We start from the raw sequence: 21,764 nt of genomic DNA, 5'->3' as shown, positions 1-21,764 counted from the left end.
GGGGGGCCCGCTGTGCAAATCCGGCCAGGACTACACCCATATAGTCCTGAGCAGTGTTGCTTCAAGTATTAAAAGCCTGTGCCGCTATCTTGGCCTGGTTGATTATACTGGGTTTTCTCCCTTTGGGCTTGACTGTGCAGATTTGGGTATAAAGAATTGTTTGCGATCAGTCATTTGTACCTTTTTTCACCGAAATGCTGTGCACTATCCTTTTCTGAAATAAATGTGGCTACAAGCCTTGTACCTTCTTTACTTGTGTTGCTTGCCCCATATTCCTATACTTTTTGTTTGATGCAGACGTTTACCACTTAACCTCAATACTTATGTGATTATGGATAGAGGATAGTATTAAAAGCTTCTGGATTTATAGACTAATGGTAAATTCATATCAATGTAGTAGTCCACTTTGTTCTTTTTTATATAGCTTTTGTTCAACAGCTCTCCAGTTTCCCACATTATCTGTTACTCTCACAAGTGTCACATTTTGCACTACTTTCACTCTTCTTTTGTGCAAGCTCACCAGCAGAAGAATGTGCTTGGGCAAATTGGAGTGATATCACCCCCCTATTTCTTCTTCTTTCTTCCCTCCCCAGCAGCCCATCAGCAGCCTACCAACAGAAAAATGGGCAGCTAACCAGATAACAGCTCCCTGACACCTCTGCTGAAGGATTAGTTTGCATTGCTACAATTGCTCCATGGCCCCATCAAGTAGGAGACATGAGAATAGCACCAAAGCAGGAAAACCCGTGCTTTTTTCCTGCTTGGGTGCTATTCTTATGTTTTCCACTAAGGGGGGATAGGGCTCTAGCACTGCAAACACAATGTAGGTGCCTTGTATTATGCAATGGGAAGGGGAGAAATAATAGCTGTCTCAAAGCAGTTCCCTCCTAAAGTGCTGACTGCTTCTCATAGCTCAGGATCAGGCACAATGCTTTGAGATGGCTGCCTCCACATCATTATTACAGCTAAAAATAAATACATTTGTTGGTTCAAGAATAAGTGAATTATTTGTAAAAATGTAAAAAGTGTAATTTAGAAATAAAAAAATTGTGACAGAATGCCTTTAAAGTTGAACTACTCCTTTAATATAATTGTTCTCTGATTATACCCTTCTCATTGCTAATTCACATGTGAAAATGATGGAATGACCGAGACTGAAGGCCTAAGCCATTCCTAGATTAAACGTGACTATGCTCTATCTAATCATATTTAAATTTTGTAAATATCACTTATCAAAACACCAGATTTTGTTTATATGTTTATTTATAGCACAACACAGTGCTTTACAAGATATAACACAAACGCTACAGCTGCTTGCTGAGATGTTGCAAATTACTGGATCTGATTCAAATTTTCTAAATGTGGCCATACATGGGGATATTGATATCTGGGTAAAATAAGACAGATATCAATCAGGCAGGCTTGAGAATCGTTTCAGACAACATCAGACAAGTCAGGTGAGTACATTGTTGATGCTGACCTCATCCAGTGGGTCTCTCCCTAAAGAGGTTTAAATGACTGGCAAAATAGAAATACATTTGTAAGAAATGAGAAAACTCAATGGTAGTGGCATTAAAGGGGACCCTTCACCCCAAAAAAATATTCAAAATTCTATTTTATCACATTAGTCAAGCAAAATAAACTTTAACTACACTATATAAATTATTTGAATCTTGTTTTCTTCTGTCTGGGAACTATATCAAGCAGGCAGGAGCCATTTTGTGGACACATGCAAGCCTTGCATCTCAGAATCGGGGAACCGATGTCCATCCCTATGACATGGCTACACATTTAAACAGTGAAGAGAACGAAGGAATGTGGGGAGAGCAGCGACATTTAGGAAGTGCTGAATGGAAGGTGAAAGTAATTCTCTGCCCTCTATGCCTAAGGCTGATATTTTTACAATGAGTTTACAACAGCCATAAATGCTTTAATAAAAAATAGACATTGGATTTCATGTTTAATTTGAGAAGGACTTTTATGACACAGCTTTTTTGTGTCTGGGGGACAGGTCCACTTTAATAAATAAAAATATACAGTGCTGTTTCAGGAAGTCATGTCATGCTGCCCAAACTACCACCACAATTACTGCAATAAGGGCTACAGTGATCAGGTAAAGGATGAGGATGAACCGGTCTAACACAAAGGCCACCATATGCCATTCAGACTTGTCTTCCTCCTCTTGTTTTGTTACAATAAGGTGTTGCCGAACCATAAGCAACTCTCGAAGAAGCTTTTTCAGCAGTTTTATCTCTATACTGGCTTTGAATTCTTTTGTGACTTGTTTACTTGAAGAACTCTCCAGTTCACGGAGGGTAGCTGCTTTTTCAGTCACTACTGGAGAAAAATATGCAAGAAAAAATCCATTACAGAGAGAGTTAGGACTGTCATCAAGGGGGGTCAGCTGGGACTGTGACTTGTTCAGCAATAAGGTCTGGAACTAGGCAGAAAAGGCTTGTGCCTAGGGTGCAACCATGATGGCATGCTAGACATTTTTCTTTTTCATTCTGCTATCCCTAGTTTCGGCCCTGGAGATGAAAACGCAGTCTAGAAATAGCTAGGTGAGTGAGCGCTGCCATTTTGTATACATGCGGGAAGGGGTCACATCACTCATAACTTCCCCTGGGGAGGCACATGCTTGCCCTGAGTGCCCTAGGATCTTGGTCTAACACTGGTACAGCAGCAATATATTCATAAGGAACAGGAGTGGGCAATAAGTAGGCATCTCCCTTCCCATGCATTACCCATCTGTTAACTCCAAGCATCGCATGAAATTTTTCCCACCTGTGTTTTCAGCACCCAGAATATTGGATCCCAGTTGTCTTTCTTTTGTTGGAATTCGAAGAACAAAAGCCAAGCGCTTCAGGACCCAGAGCTTTAACCAGTGGGGTACCTCCGGCCGAACAGCAGAAAGGTGCAGCATGTAGGCTATAAATATTGAGTCTATAATGCTGACAATCATAATTACCAAGCACACCATGCAGAAAACACCTGTATAATGAAGAAAAGAGAGAGATAAATAAAGAGTATTGCCCAACTGGGGGCAGCCACAGGTGAAGTCTGCTCCCCTAGGGAAATTGCCTGAAACTCAAATCACAGTTCTCTTGCCTGTATAATGTATTTCAGGCTATGTTTCAGTGCCTTTACATGGTCACTTAACACATTACTAATACAGTAATGTACCCCAGTTTTATAAAAGATAAGAATACTAGAAATCACAAAAGAGTTTTGTGACCTTAGGATCAATACAAAACTTTTTTCATATTTATAATGATTTAATTATTTTAATATATTGTCTGAAAACAAGGCAAAAAAAATTATAAACATCCAAATAGAACTATTCTATGGGTGAGAGATAATGCTCCTAAAAGTCACTTAACAGTGGACCATATCTAGTATAGGTAATTCTACAACAACTGGACTTGCTGAGTTCAACTGAAGCTGCTCGGATGATATACCATGACCTGGATGAATAAAAATCTTCATAGTCGAGTGGACCAGGTGGAATTAGCACCAATTAAAACCAATAGGCCCAAGCGCCCAATATTTTATAGCATGTTGTAGCTATTATTAAGTCACAGTTCAGTTGGCATATTGTACTGTGGTTGTGTTAAACCCCTCCTGTGTTCTAGTACTATCAGGTTGTGACATCTTCATAATTTCCAAAGATGAATGAAGCTGCATGATTCTTACCTAGTATAGGTGGAATATCTGTGTTGGGTAGAAAATCATTCAGAATAAGCAGAAGCACAGAGAATCCAAGCACAACTGTAACCTTGAATCCAAGACGTTCACCTCCTTCCATTGGAATAAACATACTGGCAACATCCACCAACACAAGAAGGCAGGCTGGGATAATGAGGTTAATGACATACATCATGGGAGCCCTTTTTATACTGATCTAAAAGGGAATAAAAGGGTAATGCTAATATGTCATGTTAACAATATTTTGTAGGAATAAAATATTTTGCATGAACATTTATCTAGACTTGAGGCTATAATAAGTAATATTTAGTATTTATGATATTTATGGATTTATTTAGTATTTTATGGAAAAATATGCAGTGTGAAACATTGACATTTTTGTGAATGATTTTCCTTTTTTGCATATAAGAAGGAAGGCTATACCTTCAGAATGAATACTTTAGCAACATATAATTTATATATTAATAAGTGACCTATTAAAAAAGGTACTTGAAAAATGTGGATTATTTGGATAAAATGGAGTCTATGGGAGGTGGCCTTTCCGTAATTCGTGGACAACCAATCCCATACTTGTATCTGAAATGCCCACATCTAAAATGTAGGGCCTCTGCACTAAATGGATTCACTATACCATTTGTGATTTTGGAAATGGAAGAATATGCTTCTCTGAAGCATAATAATCATTATAGTCAGGCCTGGATTTGTGGGAAGGCCCAGGTTTAGGACAGTACAAAGGGGTGGCATGTTGCCTAGCCTCTTCCTTCCTTGATCAGTTGGTGCCCTGGTGTGATGAAAACAACTTGGCTCTTAATGTGGAAAAAACAAAATAATTGATCATTGATTTTATGAAGACGCACTCTGTGCACAAGGCATTAATGGCTCTAGGGGACCATATTTCAGATGATCTTAGGTGGAATCTCAACTCCTCTGCTTAAATTACTAAGGCACAACAACGGCTCTTCTTGTTAAGAAGGCTGAAGAAAGTAAATCTGATGCCATTTTACAGAGGAGTTGTTGAGAGTGTACTGACAAACTCCATCATGGTGTATGGAAACTGCAGTAGTACTAATCGCAGTAGGCTGCAAAGGATTGTGAAAACAGCAGGTGAGATTATTGGTGAGACTTTACCATCGATTCAAGATGTTTTTAAGTAACTGTGCGCCAGTAAAGTAACTAATATAGTAACAGACCCAACTCATCCTTTTTACAAATTCTTTGATCCCCTGCCATCTGGCAGAAGGTATTGTCGTATTCGGGCTCGCACAGCTAGGTTTTGGAGTAGTTTTATTCCGTGTGCTGTGAGATTCTTGAATGAACAAGCGTCTCCTTAAATCTTGCGGTGAGGATAGCATATGGACTGTTATGTTCAACAGTATTTTTGTAAATTTTTACAAATTTTTTTTCAGTGATTTTATTTGTCTTTGTAAGAAGAGGAGTTTTTTTAAAGTAGCTTATTGCACGTGTCAGGTTTAATGCACAAGGTAAAAAATGTATAAATAAGCACAATGCATAAGAATTGGATAGGGATAGGGTATAATACATAACATTGTATAGGAATATATATTATGGGAATTGTTGTGAATATATAAGTATATAAGAATTTTGCTTATATTGTATTGCTGTGGGTATAGTAGTAAATGCACAAAAGTATATTGCACAAGACGTGGTATGGGGGGTTACCACAGTTTTTTTTTTTTTTTAAGGAAATTATATGTTCACGTAACACTGTATTTCTATGTGTGTGTAAATGGTTGATATGAAAATGCAAGTAGATGTGTAGAGGGTTGTGAGGGGGTAAAGGAAAACTTTTTTAGTAATTCTGTAGTTTTGTCTGTTGTGTATATTTTTTATCTATCTATCTATCTATCTATCTATCTATCTATCTATCTATCTATCTATCTATCTATCTATCTATCTATCTATCTATCTATCTATCTATCTATCTATCTATCTATCTATCTATCTATCTATCTAATCTATCTATCTATCTATCTATCTACCTATCATTACTCCTGAAGCTTTTAGAATTGGACATGAAGGAGTATACAGTGCTTAAAGTCCCCACAACAGAAGAGCATGCATGCACAAATGAGTGGGGGGAGCAAAAGGGAGGGAGCTTGGCCTGAGGTCCTTGGCCTTGGGATTGCCCAGGTGGCAAATCTGGGCCTGATTATAATATTCAATACATTGGCAGCTACAACATGGGTAATTATATTGGTTGCAATGGCTATGTAACTGGAGTAAATGTTTGCACAGTGGTCCTCAAACTTAGAGGTTGCTGCCCTAATGGTTTTACAGTAAATCATAATCACATTGTTTATATTTTACAATATGATTGATAAGTGTAAGGCCAGCTTTTTGCCTGGCCCATAAACAAAATGCCCATAAATACTCACTGATCAGGACCTTTTCTAATTCCAGTACCTGATAAATCATTTTACTCCATGTCTCCCCGTTTTTAGAGACATTCCGAGGAAAAACTTGAACATTCTGTAAGGACCATTCACCAGTAGTAAAAGCAGCTTTTGATAGGAATGTAATATTGTCTGCATTAAAGCCAGAAGCCAGTATCACATCATTAACTGGGGAAATAAAAGAGATTATATGAAATGTATATTGGTCATATACAGAAAACAACATAAATGTGACTCTCTGAACTAACGCACTGTAAAAAAGGCAAACAACCTTGGAGAGCCATCATCTTCATTTTCCCCAACTTCCACCTTCTCTACTTTCTGTGCCCTATGCCCTGTCTGCACCTGTTTCATCAAATCAAACCTTCATGCTAAAGAACTGTCCACTGAATTTGCTTGGTGGGGAAAACATGTGGAGGAACCCAAAAATATATTTGCAAGAGGGCCTGGATGACTACTGCCTGGCAATTAGATAAATTATTGCAAAAATGTTGGAAGATGTAGTATTGCAACTTCTGGAATGTAAAAGTTGACCCCAGTTTTATTATTAATATATAGGAAAGGTTTAAACAAAACATCTAGTTTTTTTTTATCAAAGGCTCTGAAGATTTTAGTTATCAAAGGTTGAGAAGAAGAAAAATTCGAGTTTTCAAGGGTATTTTTGAGTCAACTTGAATTTTCGGGTTAAAAAAAACTAAAATTTTTTGACTGAACCTGGAAATAGATCAAATCTGAAAAAAAACCCAGCTAAAAACTATCGAGGTCATGTAAAAATAAATGGCAGAGATCCCTTCAACCACTTGTTTGTAGCCTTCATGATGTTTGGTTTTTTTTGGTGGGTTAAGCCCGGAAACTTGATTAATTTGAGCGATTCAAGTTTTTTTTCTGCTGAAAACTTGATTAATTCGTTTTTTTGGGTTTTTCACCCCTAATTCACTGATTCAAGTTTTTTCAATTCAAGTTTTTTTTTTCTAAATCAGAAAACAGAGTTATGAGTTCATTTGAGGTATAAAGAAAATTCACAAACCTCTAAAACTCGACCTTTGATAAATAACCCCCTTAATGAAATACAAAATGGACTTTATACAGGTATGAGATCTATTATCTGGAATGTTTTGGGCCTGGGGGTTTCTGGATAAGAAGTCGTTTCACAATTAGGCTCTCCATACCTTAATCTACTGAAAAATATTTAAACACAAAATAAACCCAATGTGATCACACAGCAGTTACCATCAAGTACAAGGTACTATTACAGAGAAAAAGGAAAACATTTTTAAAAATTAGAACTATTTGCTTAAAATAACACCATGGGGCCATTTTTGCAAAATTTGTTTAATGGGCAGAATAATTATTTTATTAACAGTAATGTCTTTTGAACTACACTACACTATAGTGTTTGATGTGTATTCTTATAAAATATAATAATATTGTTACTGGCCCTGCAAATTAACTACTATTATGTTTTTTTGTATCTGCCAGTTGAGAGTTTTTAATTTATTCTACTGAAAGTCACACCAAGTTTTGATATTCACCTCACATTAGTAGTTGCGCAAACATACCTGGATTTGTGCTTAGACCAAATGTTAAATTACACTTCTGTGCATCAAATGGGAATTTATATAGATCCAAGGAACATGTGGTCAAGATGTTCAGGGTTTTTGTTTGCTGCATTGTACCATTATTATATAGATGAACAAACAATACATCAAGAGAGTTGTCCTCTATTCTGCAAGAAAGAACACAGTTATTTATTTCTTTATGCATTGCCTGTGTTAGCGATGTCCAATGTTTTGGGGTTCTAAAATAAGATAGCCACTTATGCCCTTAATTGGATTATTTTAGACACATCCTTGACAGAGATTGAGCTTTGAGTACTTTGGATGATAAATTTAGCAGTATCAAGGAATGGCAGATAGGGATGTAGCGAACGGCGGAAAAAATGTTCGCGAACATATTCGCGAACTTGCGTCAAAAATGCGAATGGTTCGCGAACGTCGCGAACCCCATAGACTTCAATGGGAAGGCGAATTTTAAAAGCTAGAAAAGACATTTCTGGCCAGAAAAATGATTTTAAAGTTGTTTAAAGGGTGCAACGACCTGGACAGTGGCATGCCAGAGGGGGATCAAGGGCAAAAATGTATCTGAAAAATACATTGTTGACACAGCGCTGCGTTTTGTGCTGTAAAGGCCAGAAATCACACTACGTCACTCACGTGATGTTTCTGGACACGGAATGTGAAAAAGCTCACACAGCTAGGTGGCACTTGGTTAAAGACTGGGCAAACAATGCCTGCAAGGGCAACGTATACAGTAGTGGGTACGGAATATATTATTGCTGCTGTAAAAACATCACTCAGGTGATGTTTACGGACACGGAATTATTATTGTTATTTAGACAGAATGTGAAAAAGCTCACACAGCTAGGTGGCACTTGCATACCTCCCAACTGTCCCTCTTTTGACCACTCAACCCCCTGTCCCTCTTTTGTACTGGAAAGTCCCTCTTTTCTCTGAACTGAACAGCCAGAAAAAAAACAGTTTCTAACTTAATTAGCTTTTGGCAGAGAGCTCAGAACAGCTAACAGGTGCAAATAAGATACTTTGTAACAATTTTGACTCTGGTTGGTGCTGGTAGTGGTGAACTACTAGGAGGAGCAGCACACCAGTCCCACTCCCCAACACAGCTAGACTAATAGCACTGGGCTCTTACAGTAGCAAAGTAAAAAAAACAAAAAAGAAAATAAAAGCAGTCCTTACAAGGACTATTGGGTTACAGGCAGCAGTCAGCAGATGAGAGATCAGCAGCAGGACAGCTGCCCACAGCAGCTACATACAGAGCACTGCAGTAGAAGGTAGATTAATAGCCAGCAAAGCTACCTAACCTAAAATGTCCCTCAAATCCCTGCAGAGTTCTGTCCCTACAATACAGAGCAGTATCAAGTAGATTACTAGCCAGCAAAGTTACTATCAACTGTCCCTCAAATCACTAAACAGCTCTCTCCCTACACTAAGTCTTCCAAGCACACACAGGCAGAATGAAAAAACGCTGCAGGGCTTCAGTTTATATATGGAAGGGGAGTGGTCCAGGGGGTGGTCCAGGAGGGAGAGCTTCCTGATTGGCTGCCATGTATCTGCTGCTCTGGGGTGAGAGGGCAAAAATAAGCACCAGCTAAGGCGAACCCAAATTGGACGTGAACGGTCGATGTTCGTGCGAATTAGTTCGCGGGCGAACATCCGCGACATCCCTAATGGCAGATAGCAGTAGAAAGGTCCAGCAAGGTTTTGCCCTGTAATTCTTCCATTTACAAAGCATTGGCAAGGACCTATCTAAAATATTAAATCCACGATTGTTCTCCAGTGCTTAAAAAGGATATTAATGAAACAGAAAAACTCTAGAAAAGAGTAGCTAAATTGGTAAAGTGTATGGCAGAGAACATGTTAGCCAAATTGGGATTGTTTACACTGTAGCAGAGACATTTCAGGGGGAATATAATAACTATATATATATATATATATATATATATATATATATATATATATATATATATATATATATATATATATATATATATATTAGAGGACCATAAAATAAACTCTCTAATGTTTAATTCACCAGTAGGTTCTGAACACCAGGGCATCTATTCAGTCTTGAAGAAAGGAGGTTCCATGTTAAGATGTTTGAGGGATTTGTTTAAAGTTAGAACTGTCAAGTCGTGGAATTCTCTCCCAAAGGCAGTTGCAGTAACAAATATGTTAGGTAAACTTTTTGAAAAAAAAGAGAAAATGCAAATTTACTAAAATGAACATTTAGTACAAAGCTCCTACAGAAACTGAAATTCAGATAATTAATCCTCTAAAACGAATGGTGCTTCCCCAGTCCAGCAATCAAAGGGGGAAATTTACTAAAGGGCGAAGTGGCTAACGCTGGCGAAAATTCGATTTACTAACGGTAGCTGGCGTAAATTCGCTGCCGTAATTTCGCAAAGGAGATAAATTCTGGCACAATTTCACACTTTAGGGCAAATTCACTAAATAACGAAGCGCCTAACGCTAGCGTTAATTCGCTAGCGTAGCGCATTTTCGTTAATTCGCCGATTCACTAACGAACACTGGCATAAATTCGCTAGTGTTACTTCGCACCCTTACGCCTGGTGAATTTTCGCAATGGACGTAACTACGCAAATTCACTGACGCTTTTTTCTGAACGCTACCTTTTAAGCTAGACTTCCTTTGCGACCTCAGACCAGGCGAAGTGCAATAGAGTAGATAGGGATTGCTTCAAAAAAAGTTGAAATTTATTCAAAGTCCCAAAAAACGCTGGCGTTTTTTCTTTTTTTATGGGTGATAGGCTGAAAAAGATCGAAATGTTTTTTTGGGGCTACCCTACTTCCCCCCTACATTTCCTAGCTCATGGCACCTTAACTATACAGTGGGCACATGTTTAGTGCAAAATAAAAATTTTATTTCATGTTTTGAAGGTTTCCCAGGCTTGTGTAGTGCTGCTACGTATACTTCCATTGTAAATTAAATTTGGTGCCATATGCAAATTAAGCATCGCTAGCGTAACTTCGCTTTGCCTGGCGAATTAACGCTAGTGCAACTTCGCAACCTTTCGTTTTCTCTGAGCGCAACTTCGGATTTTAGTGAATTTGCGTATCGCTGGCGAAAATTCGCCTGGCGAAGTGCAGCGAAGCGGACGCTGGCGCAACTACGAATTTTAGTTAATTTGCCCCTTTAACGCCAGGCGCATTTTCGATCTGGCGAAAGAGCGTTACTACGCAAATTCACTAATTTTTTGATTAACTGAACGTAACTCTATCGCCAGACTTGCCTTCGCAACCTCAGACCAGGCGAAGTGCAATAGAGTAGATAGGAGTTCCTCAAAAAAAAGTTGAACATTTTTCCCATGCGCCAAAAGTCACGAAGTGTTCCGATTTCACTTCGTGACTTTTGGCGCATGCGCAATAGATCCGTACCGGCGAAATGCTCCTACTGCGCATGCGCCGGTCAAAGCAGGAAGAAGATCGCTTGGGAGAAGATGGCGTCGGTGAACTCCGTAGACTGGACCTGCGCAGAAGGGTAAGTAACAAGTTAGGGGCATTTGCCCAGCGAGACAGGTAGGCCAGGGGGGAGTAGGGAGGGGAAGCAACACAGGAGAGGGGGGGGAGGGTTTTTGCGCCGACTGGGTTTCCTTCTCCTTTAATACATATGCATTCTGTGGAATACAATCCCCTATAAGTAACTAATACAAAGTGTCCAATACAAATACATTCTAACCTGAAAATCCTTATGTTAGAAAGGCTCTAAGATTAAAATCAACATTAATACCATGGGAGGATAAGGATTTTAACCTGTGAATCCACCAACTTTCCTCTCCTGGTTAAGGTTTCTTTCCATGTTGTCTGTGCAAAGCGTGCAGGTTTGGTGTGAAATCCAAAACTTTTAAAAGTAACATAACTGGGGAACAATTCCAAATCCAGGAAGTTAACAAATGTGATACCAAAAATGTGATTTATAGGCTACTTCGACTACGACTTCGACTTCGAACGATTCAAACTAAAAATCGTTCAACTATTCGACCATTCAATAGTCGAAGTACTGTCTCTTTAAAAAAAACTTTGACTACCTACTTACCTACTATACCTACCGAGCACCAATGTTAGCCTATGGGGACCTTCCCCATAAGCTTTCTAAGCTTTTTTTGATTGAAGGAAAATCGTTCGATCGATGGATTAAAATCCTTCGAATTGTTTGAAGGATTTAATAGATTTTTCCTTCGTTTGTTCAATCAAAGTATTTGCGTTAAATCCTTCGAGGTCGAAGTCGAAGGATTTTACTTCGATGGTCGAATATTGAGGGTTAATTAACCCTCGATATTCGACCCTTAGTAAATGTGCCCCCACGGGTGCAATTTCTACTTTTCAATACCCTTTGTTTATAGGGGATTGTATTCCACAGAATGCATATGTATTAAGGTGGCATGCAGCGCAAAAATATTTGGGTGTGAACTTAGCACTTAGAACAACTTTTAGAGTATATGTGGACATTTTACTCATAAGTACTACACTATATTATTTGACTGTTTTTTTCCCCCCTCAATGGTTTTTACCTTTGAGGTATACAGCAATCCTATCTTGAAAAGTGTCCTACAGAAACTGGTCAGATTGATAAATGAGGTCAGTTGAGGTCAGGTGCAAAAAAATGTTTCCCCCTCTGAGGCAAATTGGAGAGGTTTCAGATGTGGGCTTTCCACCTTCTTCTTTGTCAGCTAGCAGTTAGGCAGATTTCAAAAACGTTTAACTTGATAAATGAGTGACCTTTGTCAACCTCATCAACTATGTTACTATGCTTTATCTATTTCACCCAAAGGCAGTGGATTCTAATAACGCACGTTTCTGAAATATATATATCCGGGATCCAGACTGTACTCTCAGGAATGGAAACTCGTGATATCCCACAGAATTCTTCTGGATTCCAGGACAGAAGCTGATTTTCCCACATCTGCAATAATAGGATAGTATATAATACTCCACTGTTTAAATAGCATCAGAAACTGCATTATGAAAATCTGTATTAATGGTCATAGGTTTTTTAGTTTTTTTTGAATAGGTCAGATTCAAAACTTACTTTTATCACTTAGATTGTAAACTCTATGGGACAGGGGCCTCCTTCCTCTTGTCTCTTTAACACTAAGCACTTAATTTTGAAATTTGAAAGCAAAGGTCCAGTGTGGATGGTATTCATCCCAATGTACTAAAAGGATTGCCAAACCTCTTTACTTAATTTTCCAGGATTTTTGATCTCTGACATAGTGCAGATTAGGCTAAAATGTGTGCAACTATTCAAAAGTTTGGTCCTTGTTTGGTAGATAATTAGATTGCCCTTGCACATGTATTCTCCATGCATAATGGACTCCTGCAAACAATACAGTAGTGTGAAGAAAGTGGGTTGTATACTTGTAATAAGTAAGTGTATTCCTTGTAAGGACCTAAAATGGAAAAGCTTCAGTTTACCTGGTTGTCCTGTTTAGCTAAATAACTAAAACATTATGTTTACCATTAGCACTATTCATTGAAGGTGGCATACTACTCCTTTAAATGTCAAAACTCAAGTACAGGAACTGTGTCCAAGGGTAGAATATTGGTATCACCATGACTTCTGCTGTTACACGTATGAGTTATACTCATATCCAGGTCACTTCTCCTTACCATTTCAATGTCCATGAGCGAGGACAGTGTCTGTAACTTCTCATCCTGAAAAAAGCATAGATAAACCATTGATAATGCAATTCAGAGCACACTGTCCCTCTTTACGACTGAAGACACTGTCAAAATTGCCATTATGATGGGGGAGGCTGAAACCATAAAGTATTGGTGTGTATGAGGCTTATTATAACAATGGGTGTGGTTTATAGTTATGGGAGGGGCTTGTTTTACCATGCTGTGCTACACTCACCACACAGAGCATCCCTCCACTTTTTTTACTCCAATTCAAGCACTGGGTGGAATTATATGAAACAGCAACGCAGTAATATCCATTGTTATTCAGATATTTTGTGAAGATCATTTGTAATGATACTACGAGGGGGGGGGGGGTAATCTGAATCCCTACACACACACACTTCAACAAATCTCCTATTCTTCAGGCGACTAATCTCCCTGAAATGCCTTCCTGCCGGCTAGAATGTGAATCGCCAGCGGGATGGCACTCAGATCGCTTCAGTTTTTTTTCGAAGTCGCCTGAAGTTTCCTTGTAAGGCAACATCATAGCTGGGAGACTAATCTCCCTGGAACGCCACGTGTGCCACCACCCTTACGTCTATTCGAAAACCATGTAAACATTAAATAAAACCAATAGGCTGGTACTGCTTCCAATTAGGATTATATCTTAGTTAAGGTCAAGCACAAGGCACTGTTTTATTATTACAGAGAAAAAGGAATTCAGTTTTAAATGGGAGTTGGCCTTTCCGTAAATTGGAGCTTTCTGGATACCGGGTTTTAATATAATGGATCCCACCTGTGTGTGTGTTTGTGTGTGTATGTGTGTGTGTGTGTGTGTGTGTGTATATATATATATTCATTCAGTCTGACACTGATGAAGCATACCAGAACTGCTGCAAAAGCCACTTTATAGATGTGTGTGGGTTTTTATTGACTCTGCCTTCAGTTGAGGAAACATGATGATGATGATGATAAATTGGGGCCCCTATTTTACAGTTTACAGTTTACAGATTATGGTAAATAATTAAATATTTCAAATGTAAATTACTATTTCACCAGGGGCGTTCCACAATTTAACAGCCACTACACATGATAATGGAATAACCATACCATATCCAGCACACTTCTGAAGGTCATGTCTAATGTGACGTATGTAGGCTCTCTCCAGTCTTTGACAGGGCGTAAGTATATCAGACGAGGAGATCCTTCCAGTACCCCCAGAGCATCTGTAACGTTGTAATAGCCACAAGTCTTCTGACATTGTGTCACTTCTGCACAGAGAGAAAACGACTGGTCATTGACTCATTTAAATTCTCTTTTAATTTGGTTGGTAGGTCATGTAATACTCTATGCTAGCAGTATTTTTCATTCCATTAGCAGCTCACTAGTATTTAACATTCTTAATGCTTCAATCCATGTAACACATTTGATGCATTACTTTTCCATTATTGATTAAATACTTAAAATACCAACAATAAATGCAGCCAGTGCAGGGCAATGCATTATAAGAAATAGAACAGAAATAGAAAAAATAAGTTACTACACAGTTATGCTGACCTATTTTGAAATATTTGCAGCCCTGCTTTGGTTATGTTTTTCCAAGTTTCCTCTTTAAAGAAAAAAGAAGAGGTTCTAGTGGAGATTCCAGCAGTGTAAAACAGAATGCACTTTTTTAAGTATACATAAAGATGCAGAGGTGAATGTTGGAAGGAATACTGCTAATAAAAGAAATTTAAGCAAAACCAAATATTTTAACTTTATTTATGTTAATTTTTTTGTTAGGGAGTATAAGGTAGAGGTTATGAAAATTGTGTTTTCACTCTCTTCTTTATTAAACGGGCCAGGCAATATAACATAAACAAACAAATGGATGCATTGTACACACACATATAAAGGTGGCCATAGAGGCACAGGTAATATCGTACGAAACAAATTTTCGTACGATATTCTGTGCGTGTATGGTGAAAAAAGAGCCAACCGATATCGGCAGAAGACTTGGATATTGGTCGGCTTGTCGACTGGGCTGGACGGAAAATTTTGATCGGGTGCCTTTGAAGGCACCCAAACATCGGCCACTGTTAGTGCTGAATCGTCAGATACAGGTAGAATTCTTTTGTTTCTACCTGTATATCTACCTGTATATCAAGTCCAATAAGTGAGAGGTGCTAGTTACCTTAAACCAATGCCAAACAAACTTTCGATCGAAGCCTTGGGGTGCACCTCCGCCGTACGTGCAACTATATCAATCCACAAAATAAAGTTTTCCAAGGAACGATCCAGACTGCAGGATTAACTGCTCAATTAGGTGTTTATTGTTCAACACAACATGTTTCGAGTCTCCAAGGACTCTTTGTCAAGTGTATACAATGGATGTGAAACAACGTATAATATAGTGTTTAACAGGAAATGACATCAAAGCATTTAGCCCAACCTCCAAGTGGTAATCAAGTAAAGAGAAACCATGTCTCAAGGTAAAGATAAACTTCAGTTTGTAACATCGTGTTCAAATAACATTAAATAAAATAAAGTAAAGTTCTTTTTCCAAAGGCTGAGGGCTTTTTTTCATTCAATTTTTATTCGTAGAAAACCTTCAATTATCACCAATGTGCTGTGAAGAGAGTTAAATATTAGTACAAAAAAAGAGAATTAAAAACTTAGACCAATGGGCAAAAACTTGTTAGCACTGCCAGCTACGGCCTACTAGCCCAATCTGTCTCGAATATAGCAGCAATTGACTCAGAGTCCTCTCGGACTTAAACAAATTCTACATGATAAGTAACTTAATTACTGTACGTTACCATAACTGGATTCTGAAACATTCTGAATGTGTGGCTAAGGGGTCAATATCTGGAAGAGAGGAGGCATAAAAATAGTGTTAGCATCGTTTCACAAGAAGCTTTTTATACTCCAAGATTCATTTAACCCTTTAGGGTTCACAGTGTTAAGCTTTCTAATCCAGTACATCTCTCTTTGAGATAGTCGCAATTTTAGATCCCCACCTCTTGGGGGGTTATATACAACCTCCAAAACTAGCCATTTTAGTTGGTTTACGTTATGACTCATAGCCGAGAAATGTCTAGCAACAGCTGTATCGGAATAAGTATCCTTTTTAAAATTCCTAATGTAGCCTCGATGCTCTTTGATGCGTGATTTAACTTGTCTCACTGTCTGGCCCACATATGCCATCCCACATGGGCATTTGAGCAGGTAGACCACGTTACAGGTGTCGCAGGTAGCATAATGTTTTAGGCGTATGGGGGTCCCATCACATGGATGATTGATCGTGTCCCCTTTAATAATGGATGTACAACATATGCAATTTAAGCATGCAAACGTACCCTTCTTTGGTTTTCCAATAAACCTTTGCGTACGTGGGCCCGGGGGGTTAACCTCTGATGGACATAAGATGTCCCTTAGGTTACATCCTCTTTTGTAACTGAAAAGGGGAGTATTAGGGACACATTTACCCAAAGTGGTATCCTGTTGGACAATAGGCCAGTATTTGCGTATGGTATTTTCTATAACTTTACTGTTTACGCTGAACGTAGATACAAATGGTAACCGTTTACTCTCTTTTTTAGGTTTGTAAGTAAGCAATTCCTTCCTATCAATTTTGTAAGTGTCTTCAATACATTTATTAATGGACTTTTTATTGTAACCCCTATCTAGAAATCTTTTTTTCAGATTTTCGGTAGCGTTTTCAAACTTCTCTAGATCGGATGAAATCCTACGTGCCCGTAGGAACTGTCCTTTTGGAATAGCTTTAACCACATTGGGGGCATGGAAACTTTTGGCATGCAGAACATTATTCCTATCTGTATCCTTCCTGTATAGGCTAGTGTGCACACGGCCTCCATTAATAAATGTATTGAAGACACTTACAAAATTGATAGGAAGGAATTGCTTACTTACAAACCTAAAAAAGAGAGTAAACGGTTACCATTTGTATCTACGTTCAGCGTAAACAGTAAAGTTATAGAAAATACCATACGCAAATACTGGCCTATTGTCCAACAGGATACCACTTTGGGTAAATGTGTCCCTAATACTCCCCTTTTCAGTTACAAAAGAGGATGTAACCTAAGGGACATCTTATGTCCATCAGAGGTTAACCCCCCGGGCCCACGTACGCAAAGGTTTATTGGAAAACCAAAGAAGGGTACGTTTGCATGCTTAAATTGCATATGTTGTACATCCATTATTAAAGGGGACACGATCAATCATCCATGTGATGGGATCCCCATACGCCTAAAACATTATGCTACCTGCGACACCTGTAACGTGGTCTACCTGCTCAAATGCCCATGTGGGATGGCATATGTGGGCCAGACAGTGAGACAAGTTAAATCACGCATCAAAGAGCATCGAGGCTACATTAGGAATTTTAAAAAGGATACTTATTCCGATACAGCTGTTGCTAGACATTTCTCGGCTATGAGTCATAACGTAAACCAACTAAAATGGCTAGTTTTGGAGGTTGTATATAACCCCCCAAGAGGTGGGGATCTAAAATTGCGACTATCTCAAAGAGAGATGTACTGGATTAGAAAGCTTAACACTGTGAACCCTAAAGGGTTAAATGAATCTTGGAGTATAAAAAGCTTCTTGTGAAACGATGCTAACACTATTTTTATGCCTCCTCTCTTCCAGATATTGACCCCTTAGCCACACATTCAGAATGTTTCAGAATCCAGTTATGGTAACGTACAGTAATTAAGTTACTTATCATGTAGAATTTGTTTAAGTCCGAGAGGACTCTGAGTCAATTGCTGCTATATTCGAGACAGATTGGGCTAGTAGGCCGTAGCTGGCAGTGCTAACAAGTTTTTGCCCATTGGTCTAAGTTTTTAATTCTCTTTTTTTGTACTAATATTTAACTCTCTTCACAGCACATTGGTGATAATTGAAGGTTTTCTACGAATAAAAATTGAATGAAAAAAAGCCCTCAGCCTTTGGAAAAAGAACTTTACTTTATTTTATTTAATGTTATTTGAACACGATGTTACAAACTGAAGTTTATCTTTACCTTGAGACATGGTTTCTCTTTACTTGATTACCACTTGGAGGTTGGGCTAAATGCTTTGATGTCATTTCCTGTTAAACACTATATTATACGTTGTTTCACATCCATTGTATACACTTGACAAAGAGTCCTTGGAGACTCGAAACATGTTGTGTTGAACAATAAACACCTAATTGAGCAGTTAATCCTGCAGTCTGGATCGTTCCTTGGAAAACTTTATTTTGTGGATCTACCTGTATATCTGACTATTCTGCCCTTCACGTGTGTGTAAACAAACAATCTTTCTTGGAAAGATCTTTTCCAAGAAAGATCGTAATTGTTACGTCTATGGCCACCTTAACAAACACAAGGAGGATTATTTACTAAAATCCAAATTCATCTCATTTTTTAAATAAAAAAACTATGACCAAACTCTAATTCCCGATTTTACCTTATTTTTTATTGAAAAAAACTCAATCTAATCAGTTTCGGTAAAAACAAGCGAAACCCCTGAATTGTACAATTTTTTTCCAGAATCGCTTGATTTTTATAGGCTTTTCCCCAAAAAGCACAAATTTTCTGGATTTTTGCCAGAGAAAGTCCAAAATGGTCGGATTTATGTGCTAATTCCAGCACAGAAACTTCAAAATAGGATAGGGACCTCTGCCATTGACTTATACACAACCTCGGCAAGTCTTAGATGACGGATTTTTGGATTTGATCTTTTTGCTGCATCAGGCTTTAATAAATCCCGAAAAATTTGAGTTTTGAAAACCCGGATTACCCAGTTCAGTCTATTTTAATTCTACCATTAAATTAACTTTGTATTTGCAAAATGAATTTTGATAGTATAAAATTAACTTAAATACAACAGTTCTGCAGTATAAAAGGATTAAAAATGGATTCTAGTTCTAGTTTTTGAAGGGACAAAAACACATATGGCAATAGAATTTTGTGTTTATGTACAACAAGGAAAGAACAAAAGAAAAACTTCTGTACTGAGGCCCATAGGTCTCTTTGCCGTTGTGTGCAGGGTCAGACTGGGGGGCCTTTGGCCCACTGGGGCAGCTGCCTCTGGGCCCCCCTGACGCGAAACCCCTTCAGGACCCCAGCCGCAATAGTGCACGCGTGTACCTTCTTTTGCTGCAACCGGGGCCAGACAGAAACAAATACCTTATTTATTTTTTTTAAACAAATCTATCACAATGCCTGGCTAGTATGATAATCCCTTATGTCTACAGCTGTACTGCCCTTGCAATGATTGATCTATGAATGTTGCAGGTCTTGTAATGTGCAACTTGCTTAAATGAAAAAAACTAAATATTTATTCTGCTTAGTAAGTACAAAGTAGATTGTAATGATGCATGTTAGTGGGTACAGTACACCACAAGGATCCCCCTAAAAGGAGCAGTTTCCACAACAAAAGTTTTCTCAATTGTCAAGTGATAACTGAAATAGACCAATGTTCTGCAGATATCTAGGATAGCTGTAAAAACAATATCCTGACAAGTAATTAAGAGGTAAAATAAGCACTCAAAGATCCAGTTAGTGGATAAAGTACATCTCTGTTCAGTTCCCATAAGAAATAAAATACCTGACTGTGATTTTCATAGTAACATTGTTGAATATCTGCCATTTCCCGTTCCTTATAAACTAGGTAAAATAGTATAACACTTATCCACAAGGCACAAAGAAGCATTTGCTGACATAGATGGCAAGATTCGATCTTTGTGATACTTTGCTTGTTGGCCTGTTTAATCCAATAAAAACAAAAATGAACCTTACCGCATCCAAGATACAGAAGCACCAGGATCCTAAGCATCTGAAGTCTGTTTTATGGGGGTTGAATTCAGCTTAATGATACTGTACTGATACTGTTTCAGAGATACTGTCCTGTTGACTAGTCGTGGTGCATATGGTAAATGAGATGAAGGCAGGGATAGTTCAAATAAAGAGGCAAAACTGGAATAACTACTTAGCCTGGAGAAGGGTTGGAACAGAGTCAGGAAACACTGATGCTGGACACATGTGAGGCAAATCCCTTTCAATTTCAGAGGAGCACGCAATGTGCCTTGCTTTAAAGGAACAGTAACATCCAAAAATTAAAGTGTTTTAGAGTAATGAAAATATTATTTACTGTTGCCCTGCACTGGTAAAACTGATGTGTTTGCTCCAGAAACACTACTATAGTTCATATAAACAAGCTACTTGTGTAGCAATTGCGTATATTGAAAAAAGGCTATATGGCACAGGTTAAATAGCGGATAACAGATAACACCATTACGTTCTACAGAGCTTATCTGTCATCTGCTGTGTAACCTGAGCCTTTTCTCATTTGAATGGCTGCCCCCATTGCTACACAGCAGCTTTATTTATATAAACAATAGTAGTGTTTCTGAGGCAAATGCACTAGTTTGACCAGTGCAGGGCAAAACTGCTTTATATTTTTATTACTTTAAAAGACTTTTATTTTTTGATGTTACTTTTCCTTTAACATGACTTTTTCTTGGGGAGAGACAAACCCAATGTTTGTCTATACAATGTAATTAAATGATATCCAATTGGCCTGACCTTCTCTATGATAAAACTTTATATTTAGATCTCATGAGGTCATAAATAAAAGATATAGGCCAAGCTAGTATTAGTTAATATTTGTTTACTAGGGGAGTGGCAGGTGGTTTATTCTGTTAATTACCCCATAGGTTTTTGTTGATAGATAAACCCATGCCTCCCAACTGTCCTGTTTTTCACGGGACAGTCCCAGTTTTGACAGCTCAACCAGTAGTCCTGGATTGTTACTGAAATGTCCCGACTTTCTCTTTGATCTCCTGCACTGAACAGCAAGCAAAAGATACAAAGTTTCTAAAACTGAGGCTTTTTTTAAGCCTAGAATAGCAGGTGCACTTAGATACATTTGTAATAATTTAAGCAAAGCAACGATACAATTGTAACTATTTAACATAAGCAAGTCTCTTGGGGAAGCTGTGACTAGCATCTTAAAGGGCTATTCACCTTCATTAGCAAAACTGTAAAAACACATAAAACCTGACCTATAAATCCCCAGAAATGTGTTCAAACTTTCCATAACCTGCCAAAAGTTGTAAAAACAATGTGGTATTTAGGGGGTGTGGCCATAAAATGGGTGTGATCCAAAAACATTTTTTCCCTCTTTCTATTTTCCAAATGTTGGGAGGTATGGATAAACGGTTATATATTTGCTTGTGTTAAGTTTTATAAAGTTATTTGGTTTTGAAGAATGGCAGAATGTTGCAGCCTTGGGAATAATGGGAGAAGACTGGGAAGCTGGTCTCTGTATGTGTGTGAAATAAAGATGGTAAAGATGGTGAACTGATAACAGCCTGCCTGCATTACTGTGATATACCACAAGGAGTACGGACTAGTAATTTAACTTAACTACAAGCAC

The 21,764-nt window shown here is 38.2% G+C and overlaps 1 protein-coding gene across 2 annotated transcripts; it reads right to left on the bottom strand.

Annotated features, from left to right (window-relative positions):
• Window positions 1-1,245: 1,245 nt before the first annotated feature.
• Window positions 1,246-20,370, bottom strand: LOC108714028 (5-hydroxytryptamine receptor 3A). 2 transcript variants are annotated; one of them, XM_018257868.2, is made up of 9 exons: window positions 20,126-20,370; window positions 14,449-14,609; window positions 13,327-13,371; window positions 12,510-12,619; window positions 7,679-7,845; window positions 6,130-6,287; window positions 3,694-3,901; window positions 2,785-2,991; window positions 1,246-2,337 (listed from the first exon to the last, which is right to left on the bottom strand). In XM_018257868.2, the coding sequence occupies exons 1-9, from the start codon at window positions 20,160-20,162 to the stop codon at window positions 2,060-2,062; spliced, it is 1,371 nt and encodes a 456-aa protein (XP_018113357.1). In that variant the 5' UTR covers window positions 20,163-20,370; the 3' UTR covers window positions 1,246-2,059. The 2 variants fall into 2 exon arrangements, with proteins under 2 accessions (XP_018113357.1, XP_018113358.1); XM_018257869.2 differs by having other exon boundaries at window positions 1,246-2,334.
• Window positions 20,371-21,764: the final 1,394 nt, after the last annotated feature.

The sequence above is a fragment of the Xenopus laevis genome, chromosome 4L, assembly GCF_017654675.1.
Source record: "Xenopus laevis strain J_2021 chromosome 4L, Xenopus_laevis_v10.1, whole genome shotgun sequence".
Taxonomy (NCBI): Eukaryota; Metazoa; Chordata; class Amphibia; order Anura; family Pipidae; genus Xenopus; species Xenopus laevis.
Note: the sequence above shows the minus strand (reverse complement) of the source record. Positions and strands in the feature narration are given on the sequence as shown.

Coding starts and splice junctions, on each gene's coding strand:
- LOC108714028 (XM_018257868.2), bottom strand. CDS start 20,162: ATGCTTAGGATCCTGGTGCTTCTGTATCTTGGATGCG. Junction 12,620..13,326: donor CGCTCATGGACATTGAAATG/GTAAGGAGAAGT, acceptor CTATTATTGCAG/ATGTGGGAAAATCAGCTTCT. Junction 7,846..12,509: donor GATATATATATTTCAGAAAC/GTGCGTTATTAG, acceptor TCTTTCTTGCAG/AATAGAGGACAACTCTCTTG.